Genomic DNA, 18,216 nt, shown 5'->3' on the forward strand with positions numbered 1-18,216 from the left:
CTCCCCACCCCCCTCCCCCACCCCCCCCACTTTAAAACCTGGACCCTTCCTGCAGGTTCCCGGAAGTGACTCACAGAGCTTGCCGCACAGGACAGCAGTGTGAGCCCTGCTCCAGGGAACAAAGGCAGCTGAGACCCCAGCGTGCCCACAGTGACAGACATCTGGACCTGTGACTGCCCCCGGGGGCAGATGACAAAGCTGTACCTGAGAGCAGAGCCACGGGCCCACAGAGAATCAGCTGGCTCAGGTGGACAGGGAGTCCCCCACCCCCGCCTGCCCCGTCCCCAGCTCGTGCCCTCTGCACGAGCTGGCCTGCAAGGATGACACCATCATCCAGGCCCCCCCCTCCCCGTGTTCACACCCGTGTGTGGTCCCCACGTACGTCTGGGCTGACCTGGGACTCCGCGGAAGCAAGAGAATGCTGGCCTGGTTCCCGGCCTGAGCCGGGAGGTCTGGTGCCTTCAGCTCTGCACTTTGACGAGCCCTGAGTTGCCACGAAAGACAGAAGGCCGTTCTGTTCAGGTGGCCACATGGAAAAGCCACACGGAGAGGGAGTAGCCCAGCTGGCCAGGCCATCCCAGGGCGCCAGACGGGACAGAGAAACTCTAGGTGGTGATGTCCAACCAGCCCAGCCCGCAGAGGACAACAGCCACCGTTCCTGATGGCCCAAAAGAGCTGCCAGCCGTGAGTGAGAACACACTGGGGTGGCAGAGTCCCCAAGCACAGGATGGTTTGCTCCACTGATAACTAAGTGACACCAGTGGCGTGTGACAAGCGGCCTCATAACCCCCTTACACGCCCCCTGACCCACTGAGGCTGACCCTGCCTGAGCAAAAGGGAGAAAAACCGAGAAACAAGAAAATCCCACCCTCCCGTGGAACTCCTTCCTGCCACCTGGGAGAAGCGCTTGGTTCTGCATCAGCTCACCTTGGCTCCGGCAGGTGCAGAGGCAAGGCCCTGGGCCCCAGGAGACGGGGCGCCCTGCACCCCCACCGCTGGCTGGGGCCACTGTTGTACCTGCAGCCCACCTCCCAAGCCTGCACTCCTGCTGCCCCCCGGCACTGACCGAGAACTCGGGCCCCCCGTCCCCTGCCCAACGCCCAGACCCCAACACCTACCTCAACCACCTTCCCCCGCTAGGAGATGGGTGGAGTCCCAAAGCCCAGCTTCACCACCCCCAGGAAGCCCTCCTGGTGCACCGGCCCTCTACCCCGACACCCAGAATCTCACGGCCAGGGGCCATCTCTCTGCCTGCCAGGTATGGGAGCCCCAAGACCCTGTGTGGGATCCCGGGTGCTCTCCCAGCAGCGGGTGGCATGGGCCCAGCTGGTGGCAGACACCCAGTCCACCACCAGGGATATCAGGAAGGTCACCTCCACGCAAGGAGGCCACAGGGGCTCTGGCCACAGCACTTGGAAACAAGGAAAATGAAGATCGGAGAACCTTGCCGCCAACACCCAGTGATCGGGGTATGTCTGGTTTATATTTTCTGTACTCCTGGTTCTTTGGCATCTGGAGACTTGCTGACCAGGAGGGACTGTCCCTCATGGGGTTAGCCAGTTCCCAGAGACAGCAGACAGATCACCAGTGGAGGGCACACATCTCACACGCAAAGCAATCGGTCCAGAGCCCATCCCCCCAGCCAGTATCCCCCCCGCCCTGATCACGCCAGGGCCAGGCAGCTAAGGACAGCGCACTGTCAGCTCCTGGTATTAAGCCGGGAGTGCTGACGTCCCTCTGGAATAAACGAATCGCCAGCTGTAAGATGTGGCGACGAACAGCACAGCCAGATAAGGAATTCGGCTGCCCCCACTCAACGAAGCTCCCTCTTTCAGAAGGCCCTGGGCGACCTAGGTAACCGGCTCTTCCAGCGACCCCACTTCTCCCCTCCTGCCCTCACTCTTGTTCCTACGCATTCAATTCACCAGTAACGGTGACCCCACAAAACCTGGGCACCCCCACCTGGGACCCTAAGAAAGGCAGAGCCCCCAGTCCACACTCTCTCTTTACCCGTGATTTCGCTGTGTGGGCCCGTGTTCCCTCCAGGACTTGAGTCATCACCCCCCTTTCCTCCAAGTTCCTGGACAGTCTTTGCTGAAGTGTGCCCTGCAATTGTATGGCGAGCCACGAGGGGCGGCCCAGCGACAGCACTGGCTGCGGATGGCGAATGCCTGTGGGGGCTCACGGGGCACAGCACAGGCCCCTCAGGCGGCTGCCCCAGACGTTCCTAGCCCATGGCATCACTGCCAATAGCCTGGGACCTGTGTGACAGACAGCACCTACCCCAGAGCCCGCTGACATTACTCAAACTAGCCAATCCCAGGCCTGCTTACCCCGCCTCACCCACCCCTGCCCACAGGAGCCACAATAAAGATTCTTGCCCACATTCTCCTCCAGCTCCCTCGGGACGCTGAGGCCTCCTTCCCCGTGTGGCCCTGGTGTTCTGCCTCCTTTTGGGAACTGTTCATCTTTTGAAGGGCAGTCTCCCGTTCCGTCGGCCGCACCATACCTGCACAATAATAAAACCTACGCTTTTGGGGTGCCTGGGTGGCTCAGATGGTTAAGCGCCCCACTCTTGGTTTCAGCGCAGGTCATGATCTCACGGTTTGTGGGTTCAACACCCACATCGGACTCTGTGCCGACAGTGCAGAGCCTGCTTGGGATTCTCTCTCTCTCCCCCTCTCTCTCTGCCCCTCCCCTACTCACACACATTCCTACATTTTAAAACTGAGTGGAGCCCAGACCAACCCTGAGGTGCCCAGCTTACACCTCCAGGAGGAAGAAGCCATGATGGATGGTGGTCGCCCAGGACTCCCGGAGGCCCTGCCTAAGCCCTGCTCCTCTGTGCGGGAGCCTGCGGGTGATGCAGACCACCCGGCTGCCCCAGCCCCACTGCCACCTGCTCTGGATCCCAGAAAGCCAGAGGCAGAGTGGCCGAGGGAGCACCCGGGGCTGGGTCCCCGAGTCCCACCCTCTCAGGACACTCCACTATGGAGTAGGGGCTGTAACAGAGCTGCCCGGGCAGAGGGAGACAGAAGCCTAGAGGCAGGCGGAGGATGTGAAGTAACTTTAATCACCACCCTCAGACAGAGGCAGCAGGAGTGTCTAGTTGGGGCCATCCCCCGGAGCAGCTTGGGGTCAGCCCCTAGGTTCCGGCTGTGATGTGCTCCCGGGCCAGGCTTCCTGCATCTGGGGCGAGGGTCCAGGTGCCCGCGACCTCCAGGGCCACATCTGCAGGAGCTCAGGTCCACGGTGCTGCATGGCCAGAAGAAGCCACGTCCGAGGGCTGATGTGCCCGCAGTGGCCGTGCCCAGGGCCCGGGAGACGTGGTGGCAGCAACTCGTCCTCAGAGCAGCGAGCTCTTCCTCTCCGACAGCAGCAGGGACTCCTTCACGACCATCAGCAGCCCCAGCTGGTTCAGGCGCCCCCGGGCCCAGAGCCGGGACAACACGAACAGGGAGATGGCAGCCAGACCTGCGCTCAGCACCACTGTGGGGGGCAGACGGACAGGAGTCAGTGACAGCCCCCACACCGGGAAGGGGGGTCTGCGGCCCAGCCCGTCCCTTCCCCAAGCCTTCCCTTGCCCCCAGGAGCGGGAGGGCCCGGTCTTCCTACCGGCTGCGGCAATAACCCCACAAGCACTTCGGTTTCCAGACTGGACTGAGTCCTGGTCCCCAAACGAGGTGGCGGTGGCATTCCCAAGATCGGTGACAGTGCCCGGGGCCACAGGGGTCCCCATGGCTGTGGCATTCCCTTCCTGGGGCGTCTCAGTTCCTGCAAGAAGTCCAGGCATTCATTAGCTGGGGAGTCGGCGCTGAGGGCATGAGGGGCAGGGAGGGACTACACGTGTCCCAAATGCCTGGAGGGACCTTGGGGCGCATCATCTCCCAACCCAGGATGAGTGAGGTCAGTGAGCACCGCTGCCCCCATGGGGGTGCAGGCGTGTGGAAGACCCGAGTTTCCACACCCCAAGCCTGGTCACCCGCCAGAAGGTGTCCTTATCTAACGCCCGGCCCTCCCCACCCCCGCAGGCACGCTGGGGTCGCAGGGCACCCACCACAGCCAAGCTCGTCGCTGGAGGCAGGGCAGTCGGGATGGCCATCGCAGAGCCAGGTGCGGGGGATGCAGGCACTGCCCCACAGGCAGCGAAGCTCCCCGGCCGGGCAGGGCTGGCGACTGCAGTTGTGAACGGTGTGGTCGAGGCCATCTGGGCAGTCATCGATGCTGTCACAAGGGCAGGGGCTGCCAGTGGGCGGCAGGCACTGTCCGTCCCGGGCGCAAGGCTTGATGCCTGAGGTGCAGGGTCAGTCAGGTCCCAAACACCCACCCAAGAGAGCTGGGGTACTCTCCTCCACCCGGCCTCCGGTGAGCCCTGCCTTCCAGGAACAGGCGACCCTGTAAAACCCACCCACCCTGAAGATGTCTCCCTGTTCGCTTCGCCTTCCAAGGACCGGCCTCCCTGAAAGCCCCTCCTCCCAAGGCCCCACTAAGCCCACCTCCCAGGAAACCCACCTCTTCTCAATCCGGCGACCCTGTAAGCCCTGTCCACCCTCGGGCCCCGCCCCATCGTGCCAGCCTGAAAGCCCCGCCCCTTCCACAAGCACCTCCCCTCCCTGCGGCTCCGCCTCCTCAAGCCCCGCCCCCAGGGGGCGCTGCGACTCACCACACTCCTCCTCATCGCTGCCATCCGGACAGTCCTTGTCGCCGTCGCAACGCAGAGGGAGGGGCACGCAGAAGCCACTGGTGCGGCACTGGAAATTGGTGGGCGGGCACGAGCCTGCAAGACGCACACAAGTCGGGTCTGGGAGGCCTGAATCTTGGCCTCCGCCAGGGACACAACGTTACAGACTGACCACCAGGAGACCGGCCAGGTCCCAGGGCGCTGGAATGCCCCTGGTGGCCACCGTTTGCTGAGGACCCACTACGTGTGAGGCTTGCAGCGGAGCAGTTTACAGGAAAGGTCCTACTGCACCCCCCCCCCCCCCCATGGTGCAGAAGACACCCAGGAGAGATAAGGTCCCAGGCTGCCGAGCTGGTGGCAGCTTCAAGGTTTGAGCCCAGGTCTCCCTGATCCAACAGTCTACCAGGCGTGTCTCCAAGATCCATGGTTAAACAGGCTCGGGTAGGGGCCATCTGTGACCCACCCATGGTCAGGGTCAGCAGGGCAGGTTGTATCCCACCTACTTAGCACAGGGGAAACTGAGGCCCTGGGCAGAGGACCTGCTTCATCACCAGGGCCTGTCCACTCACCTCCTAAATTCCGCCCGGATCCGACCACTTTCCCCATCTGAAATGTGCCACCTCCTAGCCAGGCCCCAACCCCTCGGGACACTGGAGACCTCACAGAAGCCCATCATTCCATCACCCACCCTTGCCTCCCCTCTGCTCAAAATCGTGCCCTGGTCCCCTGACCCTCTCACACCAAATCACTATTTTTCCCGTGTGGCCCCAGTGCCTGGCCCAGCACAAAATGCTTCCTGGACCTCACCCTCATTCTTCTTCCTCATCCAGCACCCTCTGTCCTGGCCTTCCCGAGGTTCTCCAAGAGGCCTGGCTTGTTTCCCCCTCCGGGCCCTTGCCTGTGCCGTTCCTTGGTCCAGTGCACCCTTTCCTGCCCCCACTTTGCAACTGGTGATTCCTCCCCAACCTTTAGATCTCAGCTGCTTTCCTGGGAGGGGTTTCATGAGACTCTCGGATGCCTGAAGCTCTACCTGCCTCTCAGAACAACTGTGCTCAAACTGGTATCCACACAGATGGTAAGGAGGCTCAGTGGAGATCAGGGCCAGGACCTTGTGACCGCAAGTCCAGGGCAGCAGCAGCTGACAATAAGTGGATACAGGTCACACAAGGGTCCAGGCTGAGTCCGGACGAGATCTGGGCTTTCCGGGACCCTAGGCAGTGAGGCTCAGGCTGCATGCTGACCTGCTGGAGCAGCACAGAAGGGCCTGGAGCCAGGGCCAGCAGGAGGGAGTCTGAGTGACAGAGGAAGGGAATGGCCTTGAAGGCTCCCCTCCCAGGTGCAGTAGGGCAGGTGACAAATACCTGGCCTGGACCCAGCCTGGTCCCACCCCATTCGATCCTGCCCTTCTTGCCAACACTACCTTTACTCACGGGCCTCAGCCTCCAAACCCAGTGCTCCACAGGCCTCCAGGCCCAAAGGTACCTGTGGCCCACACAGTCCCCAAGCGTGGTGGAGCCCGGAAGAGCTGTGGCCAACCTGGAGCCAGCTTCCTTCCCTGCCCCTGGGGGTCTGGCAGCCCCTGGGCGAGGCTTCCTTTCCAGGCCCGGCCGCTCTTGGCCCTGCCAACCCCCCACCTCCCTCCCTGGAGTGTTTGGCCTTCCTGGAAAATGGGAGGCAGAGCACAGCAGACCAGGCCTCGTGGGGTCAGACAGGAGGGGAAACGACCCCTGTAAAAGGGGTTTGCTAGGAGTTCCCACTTCAGTGTCCTGAGGAGAGGAAACCACTTGTGGGGTTTGGAACTTGGTTAAGGGGAGTCCTGCCTCCTTAAAGGAACCAGGAAGATTTAGCCTATAAAGGTAGGGACTCCTCGGTGAGGCGGGGCACAGATAAGGTGAGAGCTCAGGTAGGAATGGGTTAAGTGTGTGAATCTGTGCTCAAGGCTGAAAGCCGGGGTCACCTGTGCCTACAGGAAGGTCACTCCCTGCCAAACTGACTCTGGGAACCTCAGAGAGGGCCACCAAGATCACTTAGGCCCAGGCGCATGTGTCCAGGGGTCTGGGGGTGACAGGGAGGGAGGAAAACCCTTCCTTCTCTAAGGCCAGAAAAGGAAGGTGCAGAGATGGGGAGAGCGGGGGCCTGGTGGCCCAGGAAGCTCAGCCACATGGCCTCAGGGTCTGGCGAGGATTTAGGAGGCGCAGCCGCTCCCAGAGGCGCCAGGTGACCGGCTAGGCACGGCTAGAGGTCGGACAACCGGAGCCTGCAAAAAGCCTTCCTGCCCACGCTGGGCTGAAGGTCGGCTTGGAGGTGACAAAGGGGTCCGACAAAGCCGAGCAGGAGTGGGGTGTGGGCAGGGTAGAAACAGAGTAGTTAAAGGCAGGCAGAGCCACCCAGGCGAGGGTCCCCAGCTGGGGACGGCTCGCTCTCAAAGGCCAGGTTCACGGCACACCGGAGTCCCGAGCCACGTGCCGGGGGAGTGTCCGGGACAGACCAGCGAAACAGCCAATGGCGAGGAGCCGCCGGCGCGCGCGGGGTGGGGTCGGACCGCCGAGGGGCACGCGCGCGGGCTGCGCAGAGCTCTCACCTGGGCTGTGGGCCAAGAACGGGATCGGGACTGGGGTCGGGGCGGCCTCCAGGCCCAGTCCGAAGCCGAGCAGCAGCCGCAGCACCAGACCCAGGGCCGCTGTCCGCCGGGCTCCGCCCCGCGCCATGCAGCCGCTCGCCGCACCGCCCCTGCCCTGGCACTGGGCGCGCGCGGGCCGGCCTCGCTTTTATCCCAGCGCACGCGCGCAGCGGACGGGGGCGGGGCCCACGCCCCCAGGTCCTCGCGGCGCCCGCGGCTAAGATCACCGTAAATGTCCGAATATGGGGACACCCACGATTTGAGGCTCTAACACACTTTTCTCAGTGACAAGGTATGACGAAAGGTGTTGGGTCCATCCGAAGTTAAAAGCTAATGGGGATGTAAAGGAACTTGTCGGGTCTACTCAACATTAAATGTTTCGCATGCATCCTACAGCAAATGTGACTGTCCAACTATCATACTTAATATGGCAGCCTCTCTCTCCTGCCTTTCTACACTCTAGTTTGGGGTCTGGCGACTACTAAGTCAGCGGTAGGACTGGAATGCTGGGTTGCTCGCTGTATCCTCAGTGCCTAGAAGGGTCTGCCACAATAGTAGGCTCTTAAATATTTCGTGAATAAATGAATAAAACGCTTCCAGTGCCCGGCTTCTATCATGGGTCCTGTCCTCGCACCTGGATGTCCCTGTAAAGGCACGGACTCCGCGGTGAGGCGGGGGATCAGATAGGGCGAGAATTCAGTAAGGGATAGGTTAAGTGTGTGAACCTGAGCTCACAATTGAAAGCCAGGTCACCTGTGCCTACTGGGAGGTCACTCCCGCTGAGCTGACTCTGGGAACCACAGAGATGGCCACCAAGATCACTTAGGCCAGACGCGTGTGCTCACTCACGGCCACCACGCTTCATTCGGTCTTCATAGCCCAGCTCCTCCAGAGGTGGGGGGTTTCTCTTCCGGAACAAGATCCGCAAAGGCAGCCCTTGGGCTATCTCTGGTCATGCTCACCCAGAAGGCACAGAAAATACAAACCGTCTGCCGGCTTCCTATCCAATCAGCTGCTGTGTTGTCTTGAAAATAAATATTTTATCTACAGCTCTGCCTTCAGAAGAAGCAACATGTTGGACTGCCAGCAGAACCTCAGCGTTGACAGGGGTGCAAGCATTTACCCCGCCCTCCCGTTTCCCATGAAGCAACACTAAAGCATCCAGATTTTCCTACAAGGGGCTCTGCGGGTTGTTGGCATGATTCAGTATGAGAAAATGTTGAAGGTTTTAGCTGCTTTTGGAGCATGTAACATATGTTGGGTTTTTTTGTTGTCGTTGTTTCAAAACCTCCCAGATTCCCCAGAGTTGAGGCTCAGCTTCCGGCGAGAGGGCTCCGGGGTGCAGGGATAACAGCTGAAGAAGCCATCCATTTGTAGCAGCTGGGCACAGACTCCTGTCAGGTTCAAGCCAGAGTTCAGTGAGCCTGAGCGAGTTCCTGATCCTTCCGTTCCTATTTTTCTGTCCAGGGAGTATGGCAACAGCGATGACCTCACAGAATAGCTCCAGGAAGGAGCTGAGATCAGATAGCATTTACGACAGCACCTAGCAGGCAGGAAGGTGAGGTGTCAGGCTTCTTTCCCACCCCCACTCCCTTGCCAAACTTCAAGTCTGTGTCCTAAAAGCCTGCCTCTGTGGAAGCCCTCAGGGCTGCCTACCCAGTGGCCTCGGGACACACTGCCCAGCCTTCCTCTCCTTCCTGATCTTCTTCCTGAATCGGACTCCCCCTTTGCTCCAATTAGAATCCCACCCCCTCTAGAAAGCCTTCCCTGGCTTCAGCCAGTTTTCTTCCCTCGAGCATTTATCATTTGTGTCGTTCACGCTGGGGCTCCCTACATACCTCCTGTCTGGGACGGTTCCCCTTCCCTGCCTTGCTCTATGCTTCCAGAGAACACGGCATTCTCAACAACCCGATCTTACCCTACGGAAGGGTTGTGGGGTTCTTCCACAGGGCAGCCGGACTTGGGCTACTTCTTTTCTGGCTTCCACACAACTGCTCATTCCTCTTAGGACCAACCCCCCCTTCTTTCCCCAGGCTGACTCCACCTCCCTCCCCAGGGCCTGTGCAGAAAGGGTTTCTGGCTCGGGGAGGCCTCTCCTCGCCTGCCCCCAGTCAAGCCTTCCTGTGAGTTGCCCAGCTGTTCTCTGCCGCCCCAGGAGCTGCAAGGTGGTCAAGGTCAGAAGGGGGCATGTGGTGGGAGGGTACTGGCCCATGGCCCCAGAAGCAACTGCTGTGGGAGCTCTTGACGTACTTAATGGTGAGTTTGTGCTCGGTCTCGCTGTCCCTCAGTCGGTGCCCCCCAAACACCCAGAGGCCCTGGAACCCACCCCACTGCTATGTTAGCCAGGCCTTCAGGGAAGGGATGGTGACAACTCTAGATGCCCTGCCCCTGGACCCCGTGTCATCTGACCTGTGCCCGGCGACAGCGTGTTACCCCGAAGCTCAAGAACCACCATCCCGCCCCCGCTCCTGGAGTGCTGACAGAGTTCAGAGATTCAGCACCAGCTTCACCGGGAAATCCACGGAAGCCGTGGGTAGCTTCGAAAGTAAAAACAGAAGTGACACCGGAGAGCAGGGTGTATTTGCCATAAATTAGGTCCCGGTCTCCCCGGAGGGAATACAAGGAGGGGAAGCCCTCAGGTGGCCCTGAGGGCCGGGCCAGGTGCCCCGGGGTGCAGTCACAGGTAAGGCTGGTCCTTGGACAGCTCCCACCTCTTTATGGGAGGAGCCGGCGACACGGCCTTCTTCTCAGTGACAGCGGCAGCTGAGCTGGAGAGGAAAACGGATTTGGGTTAGGGTCGGGTCTCCACAGAGCAGCGCGCATGGATTTGGGGCAGCTCACACCTGCGCCCAGCAGGAACATGCCTGCCGAGACTGTGGGTCTGAGGCCAGAGTGAGGGTGCTCCAGAGGCCCAAACTCCTTCACTGGGGTCCCCCAAAAGGTCAGCCAACCCTTGCTGGGAACTGGCCAGCACCCTTCCTGCCCAAGCCCCGTGTGAACCCCCCGTCGGCCTGCCCTGGCTCCTGAGCTCAAAGCCAGCCCTGAATAGCTGGGCTCCTTCCCCAGCACCCCTTCCCACCTGCGGCCCCAGGGTGGACGAGCACCCCATTCCGGTTGCCCCCAAACAGGACACTGGTAAAGGGTCAGGCGATCAGGTGCCGCGTGCCCACTGCTCTTTCCTCCCTCAGGCACTGCACGCTTGCTCCACGGCAGGCACTGCACATGCCCCAGCACAGCGCTAAGACCAGGCCCTGGCCGCAGTCCAATGGGGCTGAGGGTCAAGTGCGATTAAAAAATACCCCATCCAGGGGCGCCTGGGTGGCTCAGTCAGTTGAGCGTCCGAATGCAGCTCAGGTCATGATCTCATGGTCAGTGAGTTCGAGACCCGCTTGGGCTCTGTGCTGACGGCTTGGAGCCTGGAGCCTCCTTCGGAGTCTGTGTTTCCCTCTCTCTCTCTGCCCCCCCCCCCCCCCACTGTGTCTCTCTCTCCTTCAAAAATAAATAAACATTAAAAAAAAAAAAATTATTTTAAAAATACCCCGTCTGCCCCAGAGTGAGCCCTAAGGAGACACTGTGGCAACAACTCCAAGGCAAGTGCCTCCCGACCCAAGCCCCTGGTGCCTAGGACTGGGAGGCTTGCACACACGGTGAGCAAAAAGGGAGAGGAGGCAGGCAGGCAGGCAGGCTCTCGTGGATGAGCCTCCCAGGAGCAGGGATTCCAGGGCCGCCCAGCCTCCCAGGAACCTGAAGGAAATAGAAGAGGCAGAATCAGCCTCCCTAGGAGATGCAGGCATCCCAGGGGCAGGTGAGGAGGTATGGGGGGAATAGGGTGGTTTGCCACAGTCTGGTGTGGGACTCCGGTGAGTCAGAAGATAATAAGGACCACGACCCAGGCCATTCACTGAGTTCTAACTATACAGCAGGCCCGTCCTGGCCTCATCACCTTCCAGACTTTGTCATACTGCGAGCCCACCATCCCCATTTTACAGATGAAGAAAATGAGGCTCAAGAAGGCATGAAGGGTTGGCTTCAGACCACACAGTGAATTGGCTGTAGAGACCAGACAGCACTGAGGGTCTGGGCAAACTGCTTTGAAATCCTGCTTCTGCTACCCACTGGCTGTGTGACTCAGGCAGGTCAACTGGCCTCTCTGTGCCTCAATTTCCTCTTCTGCAACAGGGCCGTCACCGCCTAACTTGTGATTAGTAGGCAGGCAGGGCATTGACTCATCCTAAAACCTTACAAATGTTAATTATGGAAATTAATCCTCATAATAACTCTGCTACAAATTGAATGTTTTGTTTCTCCCAAATTCATATATTGAAATCCCCGCCTTCGGTGTGATGGCCTTTGGAGGTAGAGCACTTGAGAGGTGACTAGGTCATAAGGGAGGAGCTCTCATGAATGGAGTTAGTACCCTTGTAAGAGACCCTAGACACCCATTACCCCTTCGACCATGTGAGGACATACCAAGAAAATGCCATCTATGAGCCAGGAAGATACCCTCACCAGACATGGAACCTACCAGCACCTTGATCTCGGACTTCCCAGCCTCCAGAACTATGAGAAACATAAGTTTCTGTTGTTTATAAGCCACCCCACTCTATGACATTGTCATAGCCACCCGAATGGACTAAAATAAATTCCCTACAGTAGATATTATGGCCCCATTTATTTAAGAGAAGGCGCCTGAGGCCAGGGACAAAACTGAGTTTTAAGGGGCCTGAAATTTACATAATTCTTTAAGAAGAGTATGAGGAAAATATGGTGTGTGTGCATATATACATATACATACACACGCATATACACAGAATGGAATACCATTCAGCCATAAAAATGAATGTCTCCATTTGCAACAATATGGATGGACTCTGAGAGTGCTCTGCTAAGTGAAATATGTCAGAGAAAGACAAGTACTATAGGATGTCACTTATGTGCGGAATCTAAAAACGAAACAAAAAAAATGAAAAAAGATACAGATAAAAAGAACATATTGGTGGTCACCAGAGGCAGCAGGCAGGTGGGGGGCGGGGATGAAATGCGTAAATCGGGGGCACCTGGGTGGCTCAGTGGGTTGAGCGTCTGACTTCAGCTCAGGTCATGATCTCACAGTTCATGGGTTTGAGCCCCGCATCGGGCTCTGTGCTGACAGCTCAGAGCCCGGAGCCTGTTTCAGATTCTGTGTCTCCCTCTCTCTCTGCCCCTAACCCCCTCGCATCCTGTCTCTGTCTCTCTCAAAAATAAATAAACATTAAAAAAAAAAATTTTTTTTTAATAAAAAAAGAAATGCGTAAAGGGGGTTCAAAAGGTACAAACTTCCCATTATACAGTAAGTCCTGGGGATGTGATGTACCGCATGGTGACTTTAGTTAATAACACTAGATTGCATATTTGAAAGCCCCTAAGAGTGGCTCTTAAAAGTTCTCATCACAAGGGGCGCCTGGGTGGCGCAGTCGGTTAAGCGTCCGACTTCAGCCAGGTCACGATCTCGCGGTCCGTGAGTTCGAGCCCCACGTCAGGCTCTGGGCTGATGGCTCGGAGCCTGGAGCCTGTTTCCGATTCTGTGTCTCCCTCTCTCTCTGCCCCTCCCCCGTTCATGCTCTGTCTCTCTCTGTCCCAAAAATAAATAAAAAATGTTGAAAAAAAAAAAAAATTAAAAAAAAAAAAAAAGTTCTCATCACAAGAAAAGAAACGTGTAACTACGTGAGGTGATGGATGGTAACCAGACTTACTGTGGCGCTCATTTCAAATGTACACAAGTATCAGATCTTCGTGTTGTACCCCTGCACGCAGATTTCAATTATGCCTCAGTTGTAACAAAATACAAAATTACAAAAATAACGTAATGTTATATGCCAATTATGCCTCAATTAAAAAAAAAAAAATACACAGTTACAAAAACAGTATCTGGGCTTCTCCCAGAGCACCTGAAGGGACGCTGAAGCTTCATGTGCTTTGCAGGAATCGCACCCCTGGCTGAGGCCCTACCCCCTTCCCTGGGCTGGGGTGGGGGGGGGATTCGAAGAGCTCTCCCGTGAAAAGCCCCTGCAGCACAGTTCCTGACACGCTTCACGCTCCATACGTGGGCATCTTGAACAGCACAAGCAAGAGGAAGGACTGGTTTCAGGAAGGCGGTGAGGTCCTCACCTCTCTGCAGGCTTGCCCGACGCCAGTACCTTCTGCGAGGACATGATGACTGATGGTGGCACAGCTTCCCGGCGGCCATCGCGAGTGCAGTAGTAGTTGCTGGAGAGCTTGTGGCTGGGGCCCACGGGGAGCTGGGGAGGAGGCTGAGTTCTGAGGGAAAAGAACATCAGCACTGAAGCTAGCAGAAAGTCACTCTTATGGCCCGGCCAGGCTGGCATGGGCCTCAGTCACCAGGCCACAGGCCAGGGGATCCCCCTGGCACACTGTCGTGGATGTATGGCTAAGGAGGACCCAAGGCCCTAAGGCAGGTAGCAACCTCTGCTATGGATGGGAAGGTGCTGGAAGGCAAGGCCGGGTATGCCCCAAATGTGACCGATACAGAGGACATTTTCTGAAGCTTCCCAGGGAAGGGGGCGGCCCAGACTGGACACCCAGACCTCTTCCCACCCCACCATGGCCCGAAGTTTGCATCTGGCCTCTCTTCTGCCTGCCGGTGCTCAGGAAACGAAGGGGTCGGGGTCTGAGCTTCTGCCCACCTCGAGTCCAGTGGTCCTAGTGTATAAATGCTTGGGCAACAGCCCCAGACGTAGCTTCTTCTGAAGGTCTTTGTCCCAAAAGCCAGACTACAGAACTCTTGGGTTTCCAGTCATCTCAGGAACTCTCTGGAAAACCCTGCTGGGATCAAGGCTTATTACTCAAAGAGCACCTTGTCCTCTGAGGTCTCCGAATTTCCTGCCACCTCCTGGTAGCCACAGCTACAGCCAAAGCTGGAGTGGGGGGGGATGGGGGGGACGGTGGGTGAGTGAATAGAGCTCTGTCCTGGGCTGGGCTAAAACCTGGGGTGAATTTACAAAGAAGCCACATGCCTGAAAAGGAAATGCTAACCTCAAAACAAAAAAGAAGCTTCCCTGGAAAATGCAGCAGAGGAGAAAGGCAGAAAAGATAGGAGAAATCATAAAATCATGGAGTTTTTTTTTTTTTTTTTAACTTTTTTTTCAACGTTTTTTATTTATTTTTGGGACAGAGAGAGACAGAGCATGAACGGGGGAGGGGCAGAGAGAGAGGGACACACAGAATCGGAAACAGGCTCCAGGCTCCGAGCCATCAGCCCAGAGCCTGACGCAGGGCTCGAACTCACGGACCGCGAGATCGTGACCTGGCTGAAGTCGGACGCTTAACCGACTGCGCCACCCAGGCGCCCCAAGACTTTCTTAAAACAAGTGATAACCATTGTGTAAAAAAATGAGAGGCTCACGGTCCGTGAGTTCGAGCCCCGCGTCAGGCTCTGGGCTGATGGCTTGGAGCCTGGAGCCTGCTTCCGATTCTGTGTCTCCCTCTCTCTCTGCCCCTCCCCAGTTCATGCTCTGTCTCTCTCTGTCCCAAAAATAAATAAACGTTAAAAAAAAAAAAAAAAAATTAAAAAAAAAAAAAAAATGAGAGGGCACCTGCCTAGGTTTCTCTCCCTCTCTCTGCCCCTCCACTGCTCATGCGCACATACTCTCTCTGTCTCAAAAGAGTAAAAATTGAAATTTTTTTTAATGAGAAATAAGAATAAAAAGGAAGTTTACAAATTTAATATTAAAAGCTATATCCTGGGGCGGCTGGCTGTCTGCTGGTAGAGCATAGGGCATGTGACTCTTGATCTCGGGGTTGTGAGTTCGAGCCCCATTTTGGGTGTAGAGATTACTTAAAAATAAAAAAAAATAAAAAAGCAATATCCTGTGTGGCAGTTAGAATTTGCTTCACCCCTGGAGTCCAGACGGCCCCTGGTGGATGTGGCTGGCCATCACTTTCCACCACCTAGCAGAAAGGTAAGAACCAGGGCCCAATGGAAAGACCCACATACATCACTAGGAGGCGCCATTATCCTCAAGAAGTTGGAAATTTTTTAAAACCTTTTCCTCAACTGGCACCAACGACCCTAGATAGAGCAACAACTCAAAACTTCTGATATCTGGAATCAGTTACAACATGCAGGCATCCACATGAACTTGGTTATTCTAATGCTATTTTTTTTTCCTTTTGTGCTAATCCTCACTGGCTGCCTTACCTTTGCCAGCTCCCCTGACTTCCTATATACTGCTCTCTCTTCCTTTCCTCACTGTGTTCCAGCCACCCTGGCCTCCTTCCTCCTTCTGGCTTTGTCCAGCCTCAACAGGCTTGACGCATACTGTTCCCTCTATCAGAATGTTCTTTCAATAATTACCCTTTGGCTCCTTCTCCTTCAGGTAGCTCACACGTCAATCCCAGAAAAAAGACCTTTCCTGACCACCTGACATGAGATTGCCACCCTCCAGCTTATTCTAATTCATTTTGTCATTCATTCATTCATTCATTCATTCAGAGCATCCCAAAATGCTTTTTACCTGTTGAGTTTGTTTCCCTACCACCTTTTTCTCTTCCTAGAACTTGAGCTCCACAAAAGGAACGAGAATAGTAACTTTTCTTGTTGGTGCTGTTATCTCTGAGAGCGCATCAGGGGCTTGTAAATATCAAGTAATTTTTGGACATCAATGAGTTTGGAATCAAGACACTTCTGGGTTCAAATCTCAGCTGTCATTTTCAAGCTTCTAAGTGACTTTAAGCAAATGACATATCCTCTCTGAGCCTTAAATCTTTTCATTTGTAGTTTGGGGGTGATAACACTAACTGGCAGGGCCACACGAAAGACTGCACAGCTACACGATCCACTCTGAATTCACGCCCAACCCGACTGTTCCACGAGCAGCCCCCTCGGAGTACAGGTAAGTTAAAATCAAACCTCTGCCTCCACGGACTGCCAGGGACCGGAGGCAGGATTCCGGCCCAGCACTCCAGGGGTCTAAAGGAATACGGATTTTGTTCTTGACGTGAGAATAACAGGACAGAGCCGGTGTATGGGCAGCGAGCGGGGCTTGCTCACCGCTTGGAGATCTCCTGGTAGCGCAGCTGCAACTTCGCCTGCAAGTCTTGCTGTGGGAGGAGAGGAAGGAGGTCAGCTTGCAGGGCACCTCAGGAAAGGAGAGGGCGAGGGAGCAGGGGCATCCCAGGGATGGAGAAGGGAAGGTCGGAGATGAACAGTTTGGTACAGGGGTATGAGTCCTGGAGGAGATAAGGAGAGCTAAGGCCTGAGCCACAAGATACGGGGCTAAGAAGGTCTGGGATTAGGCAGACCTCAGGCCTGAATGGGTCGAGGGCTGGGGTGGAGGTGGGTGTGTCGGCCGAAGGAGTTGGGGGCTCTGCGCTGAGACACTGGTTCTAGTCTAGGAGAATCTCAGCACTAACAGCGTCAGGCCCAAGGGTGCAGGGGGAAGGGGACTAGCGGGAGCGGGTCCGAGGAGCACTGAACCCACAGCCCCCCGCCCCGCCCCCCTCGGCCCTTCTCGCCCCGCGCACCCCGGACGCCCAGTTCCGCAGCCGCTGGATGAAGCGAGTAGCGGACGCCATCTTCCGTCTGCGCTGAAGGGCGCCGGTGACGTCTCTACCGTGGGGGCTGCTGGGAAAACCCTCCGGGTCTCGCGAGGGCTGGAGTGGGCGGGGCTACTATGTAGTATAAAGGCTCTTCTCGGAGCACGTGACCCCTCTCCGCCCGACCGCCGCCGCGCCGCCATCATGGACACGAGCCGTGTGCAGCCCATCAAACTGGCCAGGGTGAGGTGGGGGTCCTGATTTGGGGGCCCGGGGGAAGAAAGATGGGACAGGGGGAAGGGCTAGCCAGGTCTGATCCCAGTTTCTTTCCGCCAGGTCACCAAGGTGCTGGGCAGGACCGGCTCGCAGGGACAGTGCACGCAGGTGAGCGAGCGCGGGTGGGGGCGCCCCGGGCTGAGCCCTGATGATTGCCATGCCGGCTGGACTCTGAGACCCGAAGTCCCTTGTATCCCAAGGGCTCCCGGAGCGTCCGAGCCTTCACTAGGGCCTTGCCCACCACGTCTGAGCTCCGTCAACCTCATTCGCCGGGTTCCGACGTTCCTCTTTCTTGGGCCGTCTCAGTGAGCTCTTTGTGGCTCCGTGCCCTTCTGAGTGTGCTCCCCGCCCCGAGCAGGACCTGAGCTACAGCTGTCCCTACTGGTGGCTGTTTTTGTCTCTCGAGAACTTTGTTCTCCGCATCTTGACTTTCTTCGGCTTCTGTCCTGGCTCAGCTCTGCCTGCCAGACGCAGTTCCCTAGTCCTCTAAGTGTCTCCGGGTTGACCCCAACACGCCCTCTGTATTGAAGTCTGCTGCCTACCACGCGGTGCCTATCCCTGACTTGTCCTAACTCCGCGTCCCTCTGGTGGGCCCCGTAGGTGCGCGTGGAGTTCATGGACGACACGAGCCGCTCCATCATCCGCAACGTGAAAGGCCCTGTGCGTGAGGGCGACGTGCTCACCCTCTTGGAGTCAGAGCGAGAAGCTCGGAGGTTGCGCTGAACTTGTGGCTGGTGAGTGCAGCACTGGGATGGGAAGCAGCAAACCCGTTAGACCCTTGTTGGTAGCAGGAAGGCTTCAAATCCACGGGTGAGGGTCTCAGGGTGGGGGGGTGTACAATGATCTACTGAGATTTGCAAGGCCGGGGAGGGGGGCAGGGATTTTATCAGTTGCTGGGTACCCCATCAGTATCTAATGTTTGGGTTTGTTTACAGGGTCCAGGCTGTCTGGGTCGACCACTTGTCTCACGGGGATGGATCTGCGATTGTTAATAAAGCGTTTATGTTGTACGTAAATTTGGGTTCTCGTTTGGGCTGTCACTGGACTTCTAAAACTCTCCAGTGGGGGCCTCTCCCTGCCTTTGTTCTCTGAAGACTTGGGGTGT

The 18,216-nt window shown here is 57.1% G+C and overlaps 3 protein-coding genes and 1 long non-coding RNA gene across 5 annotated transcripts; 2 read left to right on the plus strand and 2 right to left on the minus strand.

The window, feature by feature from the left end:
* Positions 1-3,052: 3,052 nt before the first annotated feature.
* On the minus strand, positions 3,053-7,500 carry CD320 (CD320 molecule). Its single transcript, XM_058728191.1, has 5 exons — positions 7,263-7,500; positions 4,664-4,777; positions 4,058-4,291; positions 3,616-3,774; positions 3,053-3,489 (listed from the first exon to the last, which is right to left on the minus strand). The coding sequence occupies exons 1-5, from the start codon at positions 7,387-7,389 to the stop codon at positions 3,347-3,349; spliced, it is 777 nt and encodes a 258-aa protein (XP_058584174.1). The 5' UTR covers positions 7,390-7,500; the 3' UTR covers positions 3,053-3,346.
* Positions 7,501-7,914: 414 nt separating this feature from the next.
* Positions 7,915-16,561, plus strand: LOC131510717 (uncharacterized). Its single transcript, XR_009261147.1, has 3 exons — positions 7,915-8,859; positions 9,358-9,475; positions 16,078-16,561. It is a non-coding gene; the product is annotated as an uncharacterized LOC131510717 (long non-coding RNA).
* Positions 9,860-16,932, minus strand: NDUFA7 (NADH:ubiquinone oxidoreductase subunit A7). 2 transcript variants are annotated; one of them, XM_058728192.1, is made up of 4 exons: positions 16,824-16,932; positions 16,351-16,400; positions 13,449-13,598; positions 9,860-10,069 (listed from the first exon to the last, which is right to left on the minus strand). In XM_058728192.1, exons 1-4 carry the CDS (start codon positions 16,872-16,874, stop codon positions 9,979-9,981), a joined length of 342 nt encoding a protein of 113 aa, XP_058584175.1. In that variant the 5' UTR covers positions 16,875-16,932; the 3' UTR covers positions 9,860-9,978. The 2 variants fall into 2 exon arrangements, with proteins under 2 accessions (XP_058584175.1, XP_058584176.1); XM_058728193.1 differs by lacking the exon at positions 9,860-10,069 and adding an exon at positions 11,792-11,861.
* Positions 16,933-16,953: 21 nt separating this feature from the next.
* RPS28 (ribosomal protein S28) lies at positions 16,954-18,127 on the plus strand. Its single transcript, XM_058728194.1, has 4 exons — positions 16,954-17,078; positions 17,172-17,219; positions 17,712-17,845; positions 18,047-18,127. Exons 1-3 carry the CDS (start codon positions 17,040-17,042, stop codon positions 17,832-17,834), a joined length of 210 nt encoding a protein of 69 aa, XP_058584177.1. The 5' UTR covers positions 16,954-17,039; the 3' UTR covers positions 17,835-17,845; positions 18,047-18,127.
* Positions 18,128-18,216: the final 89 nt, after the last annotated feature.

This window comes from Neofelis nebulosa, chromosome 4, assembly GCF_028018385.1.
Source record: "Neofelis nebulosa isolate mNeoNeb1 chromosome 4, mNeoNeb1.pri, whole genome shotgun sequence".
Lineage (NCBI taxonomy): Eukaryota > Metazoa > Chordata > Mammalia > Carnivora > Felidae > Neofelis > Neofelis nebulosa.